At 42.9% G+C, this 21,772-nt stretch overlaps 1 protein-coding gene across 1 annotated transcript in view; it reads right to left on the reverse strand.

Moving 5' to 3' along the window:
• Positions 1–16,209, reverse strand: part of MRPS6 (mitochondrial ribosomal protein S6) — a 67,014-nt gene extending 50,805 nt beyond the window's left edge. The window contains exons 1-2 of the mRNA XM_068967574.1: positions 16,066–16,209; positions 15,198–15,416 (exon numbers count right to left, since the gene is read on the reverse strand). Coding sequence (XP_068823675.1) covers positions 15,198–15,416; positions 16,066–16,209 — 363 coding nt within the window. The remainder of the gene's footprint in view (positions 1–15,197; positions 15,417–16,065) is intronic.
• Between the last annotated feature and the right edge of the window lie 5,563 nt (positions 16,210–21,772).

The following is a 21,772-nucleotide window of genomic DNA, read 5'->3' on the forward strand; positions in this document are numbered from 1 at the left end:
CGCTCAGTCGTGTCTGACTCTTCGTGACCCCATGAATCGCAGCATGCCAGGCCTCCCTGTCCATCACCAACTCCCGGAGTTCACTCAGACTCATGTCCATCGAGTCAGTGATGCCATCCAGCCATCTCATCCTCTGTCGTCCCCTTCTCCTCCTGCCCCCAATCCCTCCCAGCATCGGAGTCTTTTCCAATGAGTCAACTCTTCGCATGAGGTGGCCGAAGTACTGGAGTTTCAGCTTTAGCATCATTCCTTCCAAAGAAATCCCAGGGCTGATCTCCTTCAGAATGGGCTGGTTGGATCACCTTGCAGTCCACTCACTACCAGAATGTAAATTCCATGACAGCAGAGACTAGTCTCTCAGGTTCACAGATGTGGCTGGTCTGTCTCGAACATCATCTTACACACTATAGGGCTCAAATGTTTGTTAAATGAATCCAATATTAATGAATAAGCACCTGATCAAGAGTGTTAAACTTCCAATAGTCTATACAGTCATCAACAACTGGGTTTTAAAGCAGTAACAGAAGATAGATTAAAAGGCCAAGAAGTAGGTGAGCATTTTCTCCTTGAGCAAAGTGATTTGCAATCTCAAACAGCACTGGTTGAGAGTGTACAGAATGACAAGGTAAATCAGACTAGGCAAGCATGCTGCCCTTTGTTCAGATAAAAACCTCAATGGGCCATGACACAATAGAAATCTGTCTGGAGCCACCATCTCATCTACCTACCTACATCCCTTCATTGTGCTAACTCTACTTCAGAACGTGTCCCAGATCTCACCTCTGCAGCCATCAACGGCCACTTCACTGAGAGCAGTGACACGTGCTTCGTGTGTTACAGCTGTTTCCATGCTGGTGTGGGCAAGCAGCACCTCCCTCAGCTCCCTCGACACAGGCCCCAGCGTCCTGCTGATGTCAACGCAGGAAGAATCTTTCCCATCTCTGCCTCTCCACTAACACTTGAAGGGTTCATTAAAAACTTACTTTAATAACTAGCACTTCCCAACTCGAGTGCCAGGCACCACTTTTATACAACATGCACCAGATCATTTAATCCTCACAAAATCTCCCAAGAGGTAAGCATGATAACTGCTCCCAATTTACAAATGAGAAAATTTGAGGACATAGTAAAAGAATTACTAAGGAAGTCCAGAACCATCCTCTGTGAAGTAAAGATGAAGAATGTATCCTTTCACAACACTCCCCAGGAAGATATACATAAAAAGTAGAAATAAATACAACTCAGAAAAAAAAAAAAAAATCTGCTCATCAATTCAGAGGAAATGATGCAATCTGGGAATCATCTTCTGTAATCCCTAATGAAATAATGTTCTGAGGCAATGGTTATGGTTGATGCTAAAAGGTGAAAACATCTGACAGGGACTTCAGAATGGATGGATGAAGTTGACAACAGCTGCCTCCTGACATGATGCAATACCCCAGAATTCTTGCAAAAACATCAAGTAAATACAACCTGTCGACTCTGCTGGGATTCAGATTTAAGCAAGTCAATTGTAGTGACACATCTAAGACAATTTAGGACATCCGTATATGGATATCAGAAGTTAAGGAATTACAGTTAGGTGGCAAAAAGGCACTGGTTTTTGTTTTTAAGCCCTTACCTTTTAGATATATACTAAATATTTACAGGTGAATTTTTGTATCTGCATTTGCTTTCAAGGACTCCAGCAAAAACTGATTTAGTATTTGCATGCACATACACACGTGTGTGTGTGAGTTGCTCAGTTGTGTCCAACTCTTCGTAACCCCAACTGATTCAGAATGATCAATAAATGCTAAATCCAATGGAAGACTGCTGGAGAAAAGAATATTCAGTCTCAAGTTTGCCACTCCATAAACCACTTAATGATTTCTAAAGGAAGAAAAGTACATTAATAATAGAACAATCTGGTGGATATCACCCATACCAAATGATTGTGTGACATCCTCAGAGTGGGACAAACTGACCTGTCTCCTGGTATAATACTTTGATATCCCTGTGTAAAATTCCTGCCAACAACGTTTAACCTATCTCTAATCATGAGAAAGCAACTAGGCAAATTCAAATTGAGGGACTCTCCAGACCAGAGGGCCTGGACTCTTCAAAGTGACAATGTCTTTAATGACAAAGAATGGTTCAAGATCTATTCAAGACCAAGGAGACTACGTAACAACCAAATGCATGAACTTTGATTGAATACTGAATTAAAGAAGTAAAGGCTAACACTGGAATAAGGTAAACTTGAACACAAACTGAACATTCTCCAATTGGATTGTAGTAATGTCAAACCTGATTGTAATGGTCATGCTATGGTTAGAAAGTCCTTATTCCTAAGAAAGGCATGTCAACAATACCTGCAACAAATGGTACAGAAAAAGAGCCAATAGGGCAAATTTTAATCCCTAGTGATCCAGGGGAAAAGCATGCAAGTGTTAACTGAATGGTTCTTATAACTCTTCTAAATGTGTAAAATTTTAAGATGAAAAAATATTAAGTACTCCAGCAAAAAATAAACGAATAAAAGGAAGGGGTGGTGGAGATAAAGCAAGAGTGGTAAACATTGATAACTGTTGAAGCTGGGTGATAGGTACAATACAGAGATTCGTTAAACGAGTTACTTCTGTGTATGAGCCCAGGTCTTAATTCTCACTTCTACAAAACGGAAAAAAACATGTACTTCAAGTCAACATCATCAAAACAGTCAAGGTAGATTACTAGGTAAAAGTCCTGTGAGAGAGAAGTAAGCATTCAACAACCATCATATACTGTCAATTCTTTCGGGAAAGGCTTGGAGACGACCTATAAAATACAAGCCTGCTAGACTGAATGCATGTTAATATAATCACTCCAACATGTCAGCACTCATCTCTGCTCTTCTGCCCACAGCTAGTGGCCAAGGCTCGCTCCCCCACTGAAGTCTCAGCCTTGACTGAGCACTGGAACAGAAATACCTTCCGCCACACTTTGTCCCTTTATCTTGATGTTTCTCTTCACAGCACCTACTCCTCCGTCTCCCTCATTAGAATGCAAGCCCCAGGAAAGCTGCAACTTTTTCCGATAGTTTATAACACATGGTAGTGGTAGGCACTCAAAATAGATGTGAAACACTTCCTTTGGTCTAAAGCAACTTTTTAGCTCTAATGCTATTACAATGGATGCAGTGATCAAAAGTTTAGCTTCTAGCTTTGAGACTGCCTTTAGAATCCTAACTTGGCACCTTACTGAGCTGTGTGGTCACGAGTACCTTTCTGCTTCAGTGTTTTCGTGTGTAAAACGGAGAATACACACGCATACACACACATATAACACGCACACACACACAATACACGCACCTTGCTTAAACCAGCCACTGAGGATTAGGTATTACAAGCCATAAGTTTGATAGATGTGGGGCATCCAACCATGTCAACTTGTGGTGGTTTACCTTCATGCTTTCCGTTCGTATCTTACTTGGTTTCAATTTTACGTTCCTAGAAAAACTGTTCCTAGAAGAAGAGAGGCCAAGAAGTTTCTCATTTTTCCATGAGACTGAGGCCAGAAAATGTAAACACAAGAGTCTTCCTGGTAAACCAGATTCTAACTCCCAGGAGGCCAAGTCATAAAACAGAAGATCCTGAAATTGGGATGATTCCTCAGGCAGATGCTTTTGGTTAGAAAACTTTTAAATCTTCTAATCTTCTCAAAGGTTTGGGGAATACAGCATTTTCAAGAAATAAACAACAGGACCATAAACAGACTAACAATTTTTGGAAGGAATGGTCGAGATCATGCCCTGAACAGAACCTAAGAAGTGAACATAAAACTGAGGCATGGTTTTGTAGATTACAAATCCAGCTGATTTTTCTCTTACATTTCAAAGACAGAACAAGTAAAATACAGAGAAATAAGATCAGAAATGCTTTCCTTGGATGTCAGAAGGCAGGAGATTTTGAAATTGTAAGTAGCTTCCAATTATTTCATCCAAATCAGGTAAAATATTTAATAAAGGAAAGGGTATTAGGAGGAATTTCTTCACTTTAATCTTCTTAAACTGGATTTGCACAAACTCCTGGTCCTCAGAGAATGCCTCATAAGAACAGCATTCCTGAAACCAATCAGGCTACTCGAGTCAATGTTACAAAACTGCACTCTCATGTCACTGCCAACAAAACAGAAAACAAACAGTATACCGGCACGAAAGAATGAGAATCAAAACCACCTACTACTGGGTCATGTATTTACCTTGGTTGAAGCCAACTTTTTTAAAACCACGCTTAAATACACCTTCCCTGTAATATATGCCTGACAAAGATCCTACCTCCAAACTTAGTTGACCACCGCACAGCCAAGGTGTTCTCGTACTAAACTGCTGCTGCTGCTGCTAAGTTGCTTCAGTTTCCGACTCTGTGCGACCCCACAGACGGCACCCCACCAGGCTCATAGCGATCTGGCTGTTATAGCTGCCCTTGGGTTTCTACACCTGACAAAATCAAAGCATTTTAATGGCCAAGGAGACATTTTAAACATCGAAGTCTAAACAAAGACAAAACCAGGAATTTTTTATTTTTTTTGGCAGCACCATGGGGCTTGTAGGATCTTCATTCCCTGGCCAGGCATAAAACCCGCACACTCGGCAGTGATAGCTCGGAGTCCTAACAACTGGATTGCCAGGGAATTCAAAACCAGGAATTCTTGATGCTAGGGCAGAAACGGGCAAATGCCACTTTATGAGCATTGAGTGCTTCAGATGGAGGTTTTAAGAAGCCTCTGCTTTCACCTGCGATTCCATTTTTAAGCTCTCATCCATGTCAATCTCTACTGAAATGTTACCAAAGTGGGTAGGGATTCCCTTAACTAGGGCACTGTAATCGCAATAAAAATGATGAGGGAGGTGAGTGGGAACAAGTCAATTGGACCCTGGACTTGAAAGGTAGGGAAGAACCAACTGGACCCGAGTTTATTTGCAACCTGCTGTAGAGTACCTGGAGTGGGAGTGGGGAAGCTACAAAGACACAGAGGGAAAGTCAGTCAGGGTAACAACTTGGCTTCCGTTCTATGGAAACATGAAGACTGGCCAAACATTGTAACGTCACATCATCCCCTGACCTACACTCTGACTAGAGGAAACACCTAATTTTTTTTCATAGTGATACTATATTCCAAGGGTCATGTGTCATATAAGCTAACGTGAATTTCACAGACATACCCTGAGGAAAAATGTCATCTTCTAGATAAAGCAGACTCTTTCAAGAAGCATTATTTCAAACCTGTAGGACTTCAGTGCAGCAGTTGTAAACCAAACTGTACTAAAGCATCCTTAAAATAAGCAATCACCCAGCTGTCTAAAGACAAAGTGGACTATGAATACCAATTTCTGACAGTTCACACTAAGTCATACCTCAGTCTTTGTGTGACTCTGAAGTCTGTGCGCTTGGCCGAAATGGGCATACATAATCCACTAGTCCAAATAAACTGATCCTCCTTTTAAAGACCTGGATGTGTTTGCCATTTACTATTAGTCCTATTTTAAATCAATGGTCAATTAACTAGATGGGTTCTGTCAATGTGAGCGGCAATTTCTGTAGCCTAAATCCTGAAAGAGGTCCAAAGGCAATTAAGGATGTCTTTAAAGAACATCTAAAACCCATTATCTAAATCAGAAATTATAAGATGTTAGCCAAACCTGACCAACAGACACATTTCCTTAGATCCATGGTGCTTCAATACCATGGTGCAAACATCTAAAAATGTAACAAAGACAAAAAGTAACCCCCAAAAAATCAACTTCCTATAATATGGAGTTGTGGCTAAGAACAGGATAGAAAAAGACAAGCTGGCAAAACCAGGCCCGCACTCCCCATGGCAATAATACACAGTGGTAGTAGGCACCAGCACCACCAGCATGAGCAAGCATGCACTCACACATGCACGCGTGCACACACCCCTGTAGCAGCTCCACGATTTTGCCACAGGCCCACTAACCCCTTTCAGTCTTTGAATTACAACATTACAAACTCCAACAAAATAATCTAAGCCTAATTCATACTTACCAGTTTTAACATACCAAAGTCAAGAGAATTCAACACATAACCTTTCTATTTCTCAGACAACTTTGTTAACAGCTTTTTCTCATTGACTCATGGACATATTTACTTCACACTGCCATCTCCAAACACAATGAAAATGATTTTAAAATTACCAGCATTACTATTCAATCTTCTTAGTCACATTCTTATCTCTTCATCCACTATTATACACTCACACACATTTCTCAAATCTGCTTCATAAGTGCTCGATATTCTGTATCATCTAGTATCTCATTATGGAGCTTCAGAATAAAATAATCCAGTACAAGAAAAGTCACAAATTAAGTCTGAAACAAAGTTGGGCTTAAGAGGCTGACAGTTAAATACACATCAAAATAAAATGTGCATTCTCTTGTAAATGGTCTTGACGATTTGGATCATAGGTACCTCTGGCTTACAAGATAATTATTTAAAATTCAATCATGTTAATGACATATATACATTCCAGCAACATATACTATAATGCAAAATACTGTTTTAATTCCTTTATAAAATCTGTACCAATAGGAATGGAAAAGAAACTCTTTAAAAAATCAACTATTAAATGGAAAGATGTAGTCTTATGATACATTGCTCCATCAAAAATTAAAAGTTAGAAAAAAATAAATGAAAAGAAAAATACTAACTTAAGGTATCACATGGCAACAGAAATCGATTAGGCTATGATCCACCAGCTCCATGTGTCGATTTTACTGAAACAGGGTCATCCCTGAAGTTTCAGCAGCAATTCACCAAACAGCAATCAAAATTTACTTGAAGATTAAGATACTAAGCTTTCCCCTCACCTGCCTCAAATCATTTTGAGACTTACAAGCTTATCTAAAGTAATTCTTCTCTTTAGATTTTCTTTGCTTTCTCCAACCTTTTCCTCACTTAAAATACACCTAAGTCTAACTAAGTTCTAGTTATACAAGGTCAGATGAGAGACAGAGATGAAACAACGTCCAGCTTCAAACAGTTTAGTTCTTGATAAGGAATCCCAGCGCACTCAGCCTGGCAAAGGCTGGCAGCTGCTGAATCAACACTGCACATCTGTCTGACAGAGAAGCTGTTCCATGCAGTGGAGTTCATTCACCGGACGCCTCACATACATTCTACATTTCACGGATGCAAAAGCTCAACCTTACTTAATTAGCATGCAAGCTATTAGGAAGCATGGCTCATGTTCACTTCTAAAACTTTCATGTTCAATTCAAAAACTTTTGAGCAAGTGCTATATGTCAGGTTTGACTCAAGTCTTGGATTCTGGTAGCTTACACAAAATTTATCTTCTGGAGTCTCTTCATTAATAAAGTGGGAATAATGGAAAATTACAATAAAGTTTAATACCTTGCCTGAAAGCACAAAGGTACCTTAATGACATACTGAACACCTACTGCCTCCAAGGTTATGTTACCAACTTATCTTCAAAGACCCTCCAACTGACGGATCACTCCCATTTCAGAGACAGAAATGAGGATTCAAGAGGGTTACGATTCCTTGTAGGCAGGTGCCAGGAACCAAATCCAGGTTCATTGTCTCTAAAGCTCTTTCTGCTGCCCCACTGTCAGTTCTTTGTTTATTCCAACATAACACAACCAGGACCTTCATTTCGGATCTTTTGCTCTTCTATTTATTGAGAAAACAAAAACTGGAGCACTGACTGAAGCGGAAGCATCTGTATCCAAAACAATCATACACAAAAGTATTAAGTAAAAAAGGGATTAAAGCTGCAAGAGGAAATTAAAAAAAAAATCATACATACCTTAAACATTTTACCTACATTTAATACATAAGTGTATTTCCCAATCTTAGTATGAAGTCAAGCCCTTGAGAGAATGGGACTGATGACGTAGAGCTCCTTGCTGAAGTTCCTTCTGCTTGATCTAAACCGTTATCTATAAATTCATTATCTACCATCTCCATTCCAGTTTCACCAAAGTGCAAAGCTTTAAGGAGTCCTTGTAACACAGTCTACATACAGAATCATCCTGGACTATTGTTATCTTCTCTCCACCACTTTATGACAGCTACATCTGATTCTACAGCCATTATTTTAGGGACTCACCTTCAGCTTGTTTTTCCAAAGAATCCAACTTGGTTTTCAGGAGAGGAAAAAAAAAAGTTTGTACTCATTTCATCAGTTTACATATTTAAATTATTATAAGAGCAAGATTACCTGCCATGAAATAGTTGTGGAAACCAACACAACTTCTGGTAAGCATACAACTCCCTCAGTGCAACGTGCACTGATCCGAAAGCAACTTACTAGCACCAGAGGTCAGCATGCTGTCTCATAGTCAAGAACTGCTTTAGACTGATGGGAACAGGAAGCCCCAAGGCAGCTCAGTAAGCATCAACCTTGTGGGTAAAGCAGAGCAGACGTGAAACAGACCTGTCCCTCAAGCACATGTAACCTACCAAAGGGGATGTGAAACATTCACCAATAAACTGTAACACTAACAAGAAAGCTGTCCACAGGATAAGACACAGACAAACACCATGCAAATTCAAAGGAAAGATTACAATTCATAACAGTGCAGGTCCACAGTATTTGTTTCATACACCAACTGAGTCAAAATGAACTTGAGGTACGTTTTCTTGGAGATGATCACTCCAAAAAAGCAGTGTCACACAGGCACCAAAGGAAATTAAAGGGAATGATATTTATAGGGATATACAGCAATTTTCTTTACTCAGTACTGTACAAAAATGGAGAATGAAAGAAACTAAAGGATAAGGTTAAAATAAAAGACTAGAGTCGTATCACAGGTGGCCTTGGATGCCAGACTTCATTCCGAATATCTCTGAGAAAGAGCACATTTCTGAATGTGCTGTAATTTGGCAATGGTGTTGACACAGTCAACTGATATGGGAAGGTGATAAAGTAATCAAAAAGGCATCACCACAATGCTCTGTAACAATGGTTTGTATTATTTCTCTAAAAATGCATCCCAATTTAACTCTTTCAAAGTATTTCAAGAACTTGTATCTCTGCACCCCAGAAAGCATATTTATAGGCATGGATTACCCTCCCCTCAGCAGTATGTTAGAGATCATCTAAGAAACTGCAAGAACCCAAGCAAGAAACCTAAGTAGCTCAGCTAGGGCAGAGAAGAGACTATATGGGAATAAGACTGCAGGAACAAAGAGTTGGATTGGTTTAGCCCCATGTGACAGAAAACAGGAGCCACAAACAGAAACAACTCAGGTAAGTTTGGGGGTAGGCGACTCATTAAGTTTGAACCAAACTGAGTTAGCAGCGCCATGGGAATATACCAGCACAGAAAAGCACCAAATGCCAGAGTTCTTGGCTTGTTACCAAAGAAAGGCAAACCATATGAAGGTCAAACCATACGAAGGCAAGGGTACAGTATAGAAAGAGGAGGGAAAGGAAGGGATCAAAGCAGAAATCCCAGGATATAGCTCCGTAAGAAGTTAAGACAAATGGTCAACCTAGGAAATTATGTCTGTTTCCTCTAAATCAGGGGTCAGCAAGCTTTTTTGTTGTTGTTGTAAAGGACCAGATAATAAATATAAACAAATGAATAGGGTTATGTTCCAACACACCTGTATTTATGGACTCTGGTATTTGAATTTCATATAACTTCCATAAAAACTTTTAATTTTTTCCCAACTACTTAAAAATGTAAAATCCTTCGTTAATCCTACAGGCCGCACAAATGCAGGCAACAGGTCAGATTTGGCCTGTGAGCCATACAGTTTGCCAACTGCTATTTGGAGCACAACAAGGATATTAGGACTGGATTAACTGTCTTTTTCCAAACTTCTGATGATAGTTTTTCCTTCAGATAAATTAGTAATTTACCAGATATTCATTAAATATTAATGACTTCTTTAAATCTGACTAATTCCTTCAATTTGATTCCCCTGAGAAAGATTAACTACATGTGTTGGCAAATAGTCCCTGTTGGTTTAGAATTGCCTTCCACTGAACAGATGCATTCCTCATGATGAACAGATAAATCCTACCTGTACTACAAATACAGTGAAGGTACTAGATGAAAAACATTACTGTAGAATTTCTTCATTACTTTCAAACTTAAAGTTTTCCTTGGAGTGATTTTATAATCTAAAGGTTGAGAAGCTTCAATGCTAGTCTGCATTGTGAAAACATCTAGATTTTGAAAGGCAATAAACATCTGCATTAAATGTGCGAATCACAAAGAAAAGGAAGAAAGTTTAGTGCAGAAAGTCAACTTATGACCAGCAGTCTTCACACATACAAACCATGTCTGGTAAGGAAGGCTTCCTCAGCCCCCAGCCACTGCTTGTACCTTAGCTATAGGTCAGGGGCAGAGACAGCATTCCTTCTTCAATCGCTTGCTGCAGCAATTAACTGGAAACTCAAGAAAACTTTAGTACCAAGTCAAAGTACGACACTGCTTGCCCACAAGGCTCAGTTCTTTCCTTACTGGGTAACTGTTTTAAGTGATCTGATTGCAAGTAGACAAAGCACAAAGGGTGGTTACTGAAGATAAAGGTACAAGCTAAGCTGTTATGGGCATGCTGGTGAGGAGGGAGGGAAAAAAAAAAAAAAACAAAACAGTCATCTGACAACTAGAACAAGGATGTTTCCATTTGAACTTGTCTGCCACCACCTGACAGCAAAAGTACCACTAGTTCCTAGTTATCAAATATTGCCAAGCAAGCCAAGCTACAATGACCTACGGGTGGCCAGTCTCATACTGAGTTCCTGGTTAGACCCGACGCTTCCAGAATGTATCTAAAATGCTAACAGTTTGCGGAAACTACTTTCACAAGACGCTAAACTTGGGATACAACTCTAGAATACACTTTTGCCAGGTCTTCTAATCAAAAAAGCTTGACTGAAGAAAAATATGACAAACTCTTTCCTGCATTATCAGAAAACCTATTGCTTTGTACAATTATAGAAACTAGAATATAACTATACTTCTATTTCTAAATGTATAAAACCCAAGTCATAAACTCAGCACATCATAAAACTCTTTACTTGCAAAGAACTATTTCAATGGGCTACCTTAAAATTTTAAATATAATCTGACTTTCAATGAAATTAAGTATGAAAGATACTGAACATAAACTTGTGAAATCTGTTTTAATGAAAAAGATTTTCAAAGTAGCCATCTGCTTTTACTTCTATTTGAAAAAATACACAAGAGGATATATAAATGCTATTTTATTGTACACACCTGTATTTACTTAGAATTAAACTAAGAATTAGAACTAATTATTGTTTAAACCATTAACCTTTAATTCTTTGTGGAAAAATTCCTGAGTAGCAATGAGAAGAGTTCAGGAAAAAATATTTTCCCCGGGATTTTACAACTCTAAATATTCCAACTGGTTATCATCCTTTGGGCAAACATGATAACACATGTTAAGTGTTCCTAAACTAAGTAACCAAAAAATATAAATGTTCTGCATAGACCTCTTTCTAACCTCAAAATCCTCTTCCTGAGCCTATCCCAAATATACAAATTTTTCTACAAAGTTCAGTTTTTCAACACAGTACATGGCTTTAAAGTTAAAAAACTGTTGATTCATTCTTTTACCTAGCTTAAATGAAGTGCCAATCTTTTATATCAAATTTCAAAGTGAACTCAAAAGACATAACCCATTTCTCAAACTCTCAAAAGAGAAGGGACCTCAGAAATGAGAGTCATATCTCACCCACCAAAGTCATGACCTCTCATCTCCTCTACCTACCTAAACTTCCCACAGTAAGAGGTCAGCGGGAACGTGGAGAAAACTCATCATCTCACAGGTACTTGGTTAATTTTTCAGTTGTTGGAAAATGTCTTCCAGAGGCTGGACTGAGACTGCTTGCAGTGTGTGGTCTTTCCTCTGCAGCTGTGTCCTTCCACACTACAGCCTTGAATACTGTGTTTGCAAGAAGTGAATATAACTCTCACAATGCTAATCTATGACAAGCTTCTCAAAACCTTTTTATTCTGGAGACCCTTCTACATAATGGTCTAATACTGGTCTAAGCATCCACCTTCTCAAATGGCTTTAATCATGACCTTTAAAAGTCTAATTTCACCACATCCATGACTTTACTGCATCAATTTTCAGAATTAAAGTTATCTACTTTTTGCACCAGATTATGGAAATAAGACAACTTTATATATGTGTGTTAAATAAAACTCAAGCTAAATGGTACCTGCAAATAAATTTCTTCTTGGGAGGTCTGGCATCTACATTCCTAAGTGCACAGACTTGCAAGTGCAAAAAAAGCAGACTCACACTGACTCCCAACTGCAAACAGAGAAAACGTCTAAGTGACTAGTTCAATAAGGATTCATTCTACGTATTACACCCTGAAATCTTCCAATAGGGACTCGTATAGAGACTGCTACAATGCAGTGGGGCTCCAACACAAGAAATGCTATGAAAGCCTCAACACAGTATCTGCCTCTTAAATTCAACACCTCTTCTATGCTCAATTTTAAGGACTCTGAGCTAGGGAGTCAAAGGAAATGCAAGAGTTGGAGAAGGAAAAGTAATACACCCTAAAGAGAGGAGGAATGCTCTTCAGGCCTATGGGGGTGGTTTAGTCACTAAATCAGGTCCAGCTCTTTTGCAACCGCATGGACTGTAGCCCACCAGGCTCAAACACTCTTCAGGCCTATAGAATATCCTCACCCCCTAAAAGAAACAGAAAAATCTCTCTGGGAATCTATGAAAAGACTGCAAAAATTAGTCTCAACATCCACATCTAAGAATTACCTAGAGTATTCTCTCCATTCCAAAATACATAAATGACTTGAGGGAGGTGGAAATTAAGTCATCAAAAAGGTACACCGTAAGAGACATACACATTTCAGAATCTAAAAATATAAAAGACATGCTACTTAAAATTGGAGTTACATACAATACGCTACCTATAGCAGAACCACAAAACTGCTGCATGTCAGAAAGGTTTCCCTGAAGCCTGTCAAAGCTCATCATATCATTTTTCATTTATTTCCCCCAAAGTATTGATCTTATTTTAGAACTCAATTTTCCCAAATTGAAAGCAAGCAGAACTTGGAAGACAGAAAGTTTTGTGTTTGTTACTCAAATTGACAACCTACTCAAAAGCAAGTTTTATGAATACAAAAAAGAGAGGCTTTTTTTTTTTTAATCGTTTAATCTTACTTTATTTAGGTCAAGGATCTCTTCAACACAACTTCATCATCATCGTTACAATGTCCTTATCTGCAGCCGTGGAGGCCTACGCCTCCAGGCAGGAGTTCACCTTGATTATCTGCAAAGCACCCCCCGCACACACACTTGCCAGGATTTCAAGAAAGGTTAATTGAATTATTATTTTAAACTGCACTATGTAGCTCATCTGGAATAAAATTATGTGTGCTCCACAGCACAGATGATTGAATAGTGGTTGTTACAGGATACAAAATAAAAAATATATAACATAATAAGTACATTTAACATACTAGAAGCTCAACAAATGTACAGTACTCGCAGCTATGCTAAAGACAAAGAAGAGTTCTGAATTTTCATTTCAAAGGTTTATAGAACAAACAAACACTATACACATTGACTCATGATACTTGCTTTCTCCCTAAAACAAGGTGAAACAAAAGAAATTTCAATACATTTCCTAGGTTCTGATACCTCCTAAAAGGGGTAAGTTAAAAGGAAGATTTTTTTTCATTGTTCCTATTCTCTTAAGCGCTACATTTTAGAGCGAAGTGGGCCAAGAAAGCGGTAATACTTAAGAGGCTAAACAATGCAACCTTATCGTCCCCCAAATTCAGGAAGAACAAGCTTGAGGCCACAACAGCATGCCTGACCAGTCTCTCCAGACCTGATCCAGAGACATTGGTGCCTTCCCAGCTCACAGTGTGCAAAGAACGTAAAAATTTCCTAATGCTCTGGGATTGGTAGTTTTCCAATAGCCCCAAATTTAAGTACCACCTAACTTTCTAACAGGTCGTTTTCAAAACTGACCCGAAATATAAAATGTGCCCAAGTCTCTGGCGCTGTTAAGAAGCTAGCTATGTTCTCTAAGTCCAAACATCAATATTTTGTTGTTGTTGTCGTTATCTATACCTGGAAGGGAAGGGTGGGGGAGAGAGGGAAAAAAAAAAAAAAGCATACACCACAAGCTACGTTACCAAATTCACAGAAGAATGGGGGTTTCGGCGACGGCTTGAGGAGCACCTGACCCAGAACAGAGAACGAAGAGCGGCTCCGGGCTGCGAGGTCCCTGTCCTTGGCCACACCATTCCCTGGAGTGGAACGGGCTTGCAGGATCGCTTAGCATCCCTCCAAATCTGAAATCCCCTACCTCAAGAGCAATCAAAAGCAGGGCGGGGGGAAGGGGGGGAAGACAAGTTTCCTCCGGAAGGCGCAAAAATAAAAAATAAAAAAAAATAAGGCCACAACTTGGATGAATGAAAACTGGGCTAAGGGCACCCGGAGTAGGACTACCGCTGAAGTCAGAAAAAGATAAAGTCAAAGAATTTTTTTTTTTTTAACGTGAGAGCCGGTTCTACGCGACCGTAGTCCAGACACAACCGCTCGCGCACGCGCGCGCGCGCGCACACACACACACACACACACACACACACACACACACACGCACACACGCTTTGGGGAAGGTTTTATTGAGCACGGACGGTTCTGGGGCGGCCGGCGGGCGCTACAGTGGAAGGCGGGCGGGCGGGCGGGCGGGCGGCGGAGGCAGTCTGAGGCGAGTGGGAGGCGGCGGAGCGGGGCCGGCGACGAGGCAGCTTCGCGACGGCGGGCGCGCGGGGGGCCCCGGGCTCCGGGCCCGCGCTGGCGCGTGTCCTCCCCGCGGACCTTCTCACTGGGATCCCGAGGGCCGGCCCGTCCCCCCACCTCCCGTCGCCCGCCCGCCCGCCCGCCCGGCGAGGCCGCGTGCGAGGCACACACCCTCCCGCGCCGGCACACCCCCGCCTCCCGCGCGCACGCGGCCTCGCCGGGCCGGCGGGGGCCGCCCCCCCTCCACAAGCGCCCCCTCAAGCAAGAACGCCCGCCGCCCCGGTCCCCCCGCCTCCCCCCTCAACCTCCGGCCGCGCGGGGACTGAGGGAAGGGGCGGCGGCGGCGGCCTAGCGGGGAAGGCGGGCTCTGAGGAGAGATGAGGTGGTGGGGGAGGCGGTGGGAAGGTCACTTACCCGCTGCATGGCTTTCAGGATCAAAGCCAGCTCGTAGCGGGGCATGCCCGAATGGACGGCGGGTGGCTTCCGCACCGAGCCGGCTCCCGGGACACCGGAGGGCGGGGGTGGGCTGACCCGCGCGGAGAACCTGACGGACTTGACTGACTGGGCCGGAAGGCTCCCGGGCGGCGACAGCACGCTCCGGCCGCGCGAGCCCGGGCTTAAAGGCGCTGGCAGCTGCGCAGACGGGCTGCCACGCCCCCTCGGCGGGCCACACCCCCCACACGGGCGCCAGGCCACGCCCCCTCCTTAAGGCGACCTCACCGCGCCCCCATCGAAAAGCCCGGCTCTCAGCGGCGCGCGGCCCCCACCGGGGACCCTCCCGCGCCCCTCTCCCGCCCCACCCCAGCCCCCAGTTCCCGGGCAGGGCCCGCGCGACTGAGCGGAGACGCGCCGCGGGGTCTCTCCGGCCGGAAGCCGCCAGCAGCCACCGATCGCCACCCCCCCGACCCTGCTGCTGCCGCGCTGGCTACGTATGCTTCTCGAACCAGCTGGAACTTTCCAGGCCTCCCATCTCGTCCTGGGCGGCGGGCGAGCTTGCCCCCCCCCCCGTGTGCGCGTGCGCTGCGGTGCGGTGCGGTGCGGTGCGGTTCGTGCGCGCGCGCGCGCGCGCGTGCGTTCCTATTCCGGGGCGCGAGGGGCCTGGTCCACGGCCACGCTTCTCCGCGCGGGAATGTCTGCGGGACACGGGGTTCTCTTTCCCCGCACCCCCGCCCCACCCCCGGCCGCTCACCCAGATTCTGGAACGTTCTGCGGCTTGGATCTGCGCCCCCCCCCCCCCACCACCACCACACACCACCACTCCCTACTCCGCAGGGGGAGCTACCTGGGTGGGCTGCCCTAAGCGCCCTTGCTTCAAGCTCTCCTTTTCCAGCGTGGCTGCCCAGGGGCGGCTTCCCGGGACCCCTTCGCCGCAGAAAGTGGGCGCCTGGAGCCGGTAGTGGCTGGAGGGCTTCCCTATTGGCCCCATCCCTCGCGGGCTGCCTGACCTTGGGGCCGGCTCCTGGATAAAAGGGGGCTGTGAAGGGCACCTACTTTCTAGGGGCCGTGATAACCTGCGAGTGACTTGATGCTCATAAACCGCTGAGAACGATGCCTGGCACACATTGGCATTTGTTGTTGTATGCGCATAGCCTGACCCACGTGTTGTTGCTAAGGACAGGCTAACACTCCGGCTCAAACCGATATTCTTTTCAATGTTTACTGGGGGTTCACTTACAGAACTCAAGCTGAAAGCTTGGACGGCCATTTAGTAACCGTCTGGGATCGTACGTGCCCTGGACGCAGTGCCACCCCACCCCCCAAACATGCACACAGCTCACTGCCCAACAGCCTTGGCTGTGCTCGCCCTGGCACATGGTGGTGGTGGTGGTTTAGTCGCTAAGTCGTGTCCAACTCTTGTGACCGCATGGGCTGTAGCCCGCCAGGCTCCTCTGTCCGTGGGATTTTCCAGGCAAGAATACTGGAGTGGGTTGCCATTTCCAGACCCAGGAATAGAACCAGGAAGGGAACCGGGGGTCTCCTGCCTCACAGGTGGATTCCTGCATTGCGGGCGAATTCTTTACCAACTGAGGCAGGAGTTGGACTCAGTGCATCTTTCTCAAGCTGTGCTCCTGATACCCCTGCAACTGTCGCCCCTGCCCATGCTTGCCCCATTAAAAGGGTCTGTAGGCAAGATGTTTGTCAACATTTCAGTGCTTTAATAATAGGGAAAGCTTACTGAGCACTTACTATGCGCCAGGCACCACAGTGCGGCTTTTACATGTGTGTTATTGGTGCAGGCTACTATCCATGGGGTCGCAGAGTCGGGCATGATTGAGCGACTTCACTTTCACTTTTCACTTTCACTTTGTCAGTCTCCTAACAGCTAGCTCTATGAGGCAAGAACTATTATGGTAACCCCTCCTTAGGGATTTAGAAACGGGCACGCAAGACCAGCCCCAGGTCTGATAGGAACAGGGACCGAGTTTGGAGCCAAACTATTTGGAGGCTGAGCTCATGCAGTTTTGCAGTAGGTCTACTATGTACTCTGTGTAAACCAAAATTGAGATTCCCATTTACCACCTTATCCAGACATCTTATTGGTTCTTATCCCCAACCTCCCATCCACCACTAAAGGTAAGGATGGTTTCAATACAACCGCTTCTGTGATACCTGGATTTTGACATTTTCTTTGACCTCTCCATCACCTTGTCCTTTCAAAGAGAAACCGTGGAGGCAGTAGTACAAATTACCTGGTTAGTGTAATTTCGCCTTTGGTTAAAGAGAGTAGGATAGTGTAAATAAATAAAAAGAAGGAAGTAAGAAATTTCTGAACCTTCAGAAGTGAGTCAGGTACAGATTTCCCAGGATGGTACCTACCTCAGCTGTCCCTCCTGATATCAACCACATGTCCCAGTTTAAATGAGAAAATGTGGATCCCCAAAGGAATATGCCAAGCCAAAGACCAGGGCAATACCATGAGCTGACTTCAACTTTTAGCATCTCCTCTAGAGTCGCTAGAGGAGATTTCCTCTAGGGAAATTTCCCCTAATGCCCAGGGTTGCTTGAGAATCTGGTTTCCTCCCTTCCTCCTCCCTCTAACCTGAAAAGTAGCATAAGGAAATTAGCCTGATTGAATAATATTTCAACAGTCAGCACCCCCAACTCTCCCAATCTGGTGACTGCCTGAGGGCTCATTGGTTTCTTTTGAAAAGGAGAAGAAGGAGTTGTACTCCTTTAATTACTTGAAACGTTGATTAAAACATGCTTACTGCAGTTGAAACATGTAAATAAGAAAATACATTCAGTAGCTGTTTACTGTTCCTTCTTTTTTGGTTGTTAGTAAATTTTCTGCTGTGTGCTCAGTCGCTTTGCTGTGTCTGACTCTTTGCAACCTCATAGACTATAGGCCGCCAGGCTCATCTATCCATGGGATTGTCCAGGCAAGAAAGTTGGGTTGTCATATCCTCCTCCAGGGGATCTTCCCCACACAGGGATCGATCCTGAGACTACTGTGTCTCCTGAGTTGCAGGCATATTCTTTTACTGAGCCACTGGGAAAGTCCCCATTAATATATTTTCAGTTCAGTTCAGTTCAGTCGCTCAGTCGTGTCCAATTCTTTGTGACCCCATGAATTGCATCACCCCAGGCCTCCCTGTCCATCACCAACTCCTGGAGTTCACTCAGACTCACACGTCCATCAAGTTAGTGATGCCATCAAGCTGTCTCATCCTCTGTCGTCCCCTTCTCCTCCTGCCCCCAATCCCTCCCAGCATCAGAGTTTTTTCCAATGAGTCAACTCTTCGCATGAGGTGGTCAAAGTACTGGAATTTGAGCTTCAGCATCATTCCTTCCAAAGAAATCCCAGGACTGATCTCCTTTAGAATGGACTGGTTGGATCTCCTTGCAGTCCAAGGGACTCTCAAGAGCCTTCTCCAACACCACAGTTCAAAAGCATGAATTCTTCGGCACTCAGCTTTCTTTACAGTCCTACTCTCACATCCATACATGACCACTGGAAAAACCATTGCCTTGACTACAACCCTTCAAAAAAAATTTTAACCACAGTAGCAGAATACTGGTGGGTTCATTTTAAAAAAATAATAAAATCATAGAGAATGCTGCTGCAAATTGAGTATCTTCCTATGATAGCTGTAAGTGTTAATTCACCAAAAAAGATTTTTTTGAATTTTGTACTATTTGTAGACATTTAGTGGGCTTCCCGTGGTAGCTCAGATGGTGAAGAATTTGCCTGCAGTGCAAGGAATCCAGGTTCACTCCTTGAGTTGGAAAGATGCCCTGGAGAAGGGGATAGCTGCCCACTCCAGTATTTTTGCCTGGGAAATCCCATGGACAGGGGAACCTGGTGGGCTACAGTCCATGGAGTAGCAAAGAGTCAGGCACAACTAAGCGACTAATACACACACACACAGAGTCATTTAGAATTATAAAATGTTTCTGCAGTATTCATTTATTAATTTTAAAAATTGCTCTGATACTTAGAAATAAGCTTAACCAAAAAGGTGAAATGTCAATGTACTGAAAACTACAGAACACTAATGAGAGAAATTAAAGCAGACACAAATAAATGGAAAGAGATCCATGTTCATGAGTTGGAAGAATTAATATTGTTAAGATGCTGGTACTACCCAAAGCAATCTACAGATTCAATGCAATTTTTATCAAAATCTCAATAATAATTTTAGAGAATTTTGGAAAAACAATCCTAAAATTCATATGGAATTTAAAAAACAAAACAAAAAAAAACCCTGAAAAGCCAAAGCAATTTTGAGCAAGAAGAACAAACCTGGAGGCATTGTACTTCCTGATTTCAAACTGTATTACAAAGTTATAGTAAGCAAAATAGTACTAGCATAAAAACAGACATATATACCAGTGGAACAGAATAGAGTGACTAGAAATAAACTCACAAGTATAAGGTTAACCAATAACCTTCAACAGGGATCCAGGAATACATAAGGGGAAAAGGATAATTTCTTCAGTATATTGTGCTGGAAAAACTGCATGTCCACTTGACTTGTCTTATACCTTTCATTATAGGGGACTGGAATGCAAAAGTAGGAAGTCAAGAAACACCTGGAGTAACAGGCAAATTTGGCCTTGGAATACGGAATGAAGCAGGGCAAAGACTAATAGAGTTTTGCCAAGAAAATGCACTGGTCATAGCAAACACCCTCTTCCAACAACACAAGAGAAGACTCCAGACATGGACATCACCAGATGGTCAACACCGAAATCAGATTGATTCTATTCTTTGCAGCCAAAGATGGAGAAGCTCTATACAGTCAACAAAAACAAGACCAGGAGCTGACTGTGTCTCAGATCATCAACTCCTTACTACGAAATTCAGACTTAAATTGAAGAAAGTAGGGAAAACCACTAGACCATTCAGGTATGACCTAAATCAAATCCCTTATGATTATACAGTGGAAGTGAGAAATAGATTTAAGGGCCTAGGTCTGATAGATAGAGTGCCTAATGAACTATGGAATGAAGTTCGTGACATTGTACAGGAAACAGGGATCAAGACCATCCCCATGGAAAAGAAATGCAAAAAAGCAAAATGGCTGTCTGGGGAGGCCTTACAAATAGCTGTGAAGAGAAGAGAGGCAAAAAGCAAAGGAGAAAAGGAAAGATATAGCATCTAAATGCAGAATTCCAAAGAATAGCAAGAAGAGATAAGAAAGCCTTCTTCAGCGATCAATGCAAAGAAATAGAGGAAAACAACAGATTGGGAAAGACTAGAGATCTCTTCAAGAAAATTAGAGATACCAAGGGAACGTTTCATGCAAGGATGGGCTCAATAAAAGACAGAAATGGTATGGACCTAACAGAAGCAGAAGATATTAAGAAGAGGTGGCAAGAATACACAAAAGAACTGTACAAAAAAAGATCTTCACGACCCAGATAGTCATGATGATGTGATCACTAATCTAGAGCCAGACATCTTGGAATGTGAAGTCAAGTGGGCCTTAGAAAGCGTCACTACGAACAAAGCTAGTGGAGGCGATGGAATTCCAATTGAGCTGTTTCACATCCTGAAAGATGATGCTGTGAAAGTGCTCCACTCAATATGCCAGCAAATTTGGAAAACTCAGCAGTGGCCACAGGACTGGAAAAGGTCAGTTTTCATTCCAATCCCAAAGAAAGGCAATGCCAAAGAATGCTCAAACTACTGCACAATTGCACTCATCTCACATGCTAGTAAAGTAATGCTCAAAATTTTCCAAGCCAGGCTTCAGCAATACGTGAACTGTGAACTTCCTCATGTTCAAGCTGGTTTTAGAAAAGGCAGAGGAACCAGAGATCAAATTGCCAACATCAGCTCGATCATCGAAAAAGCAAGAGAGTTCTAGAAAAACATCTATTTCTGCTTTATTGACTATGCCAAAGCCTTTGACTGTGTGGATCACAATAAACTGTGGAAAATTCTGAAAGAGATGGGAATACCAGACCACCTGACCTGCCTCTTGAGGAACATGTATGCAGGTCAGGAAGCAACAGTTAGAACTGGACATGCAACAACAGACTGGTTCCAAATAGGAAAAGGAGTACGTCAAGGCTGTATATTGTCACCCTGCTTATTTAACTTATATGCAGAGTACATCATGAGAAACACTGGACTGGAAGAAACACAGCTGGAATCAAGATCACCGGGAAAAATATCAATAACCTCAGATATGCAGATGACACCAGCCTTATGGCAGAAAGTGAAGAGGAGCTAAAAAGCCTCTTGATGAAAGTGAAAGAGGAGAGTGAAAAAGTTGGCCTAAAGCTCAACATTCAGAAAACAAAGATCATGGCATCCGGTCCTATCACTTCATGGGAAATAGATGGGGAAACAGTGGAAACAGTGTCAGACTTTATTTTGGGGGGCTCCAGAATCACTGCAGATGGTGACTGCAGCCATGAAATTAAAAGACGCTTACTCCTTGGAAGAAAAGTTATGACCAACCTAGACAGCATATTCACAAGCAGAGACATTACTTTGCCGACTAAGGTCCATCTAGTCAAGGCTCTAGTTTTTCCTG

This window comes from Capricornis sumatraensis, chromosome 1 (assembly GCF_032405125.1).
Source record: "Capricornis sumatraensis isolate serow.1 chromosome 1, serow.2, whole genome shotgun sequence".
Taxonomy (NCBI): Eukaryota; Metazoa; Chordata; class Mammalia; order Artiodactyla; family Bovidae; genus Capricornis; species Capricornis sumatraensis.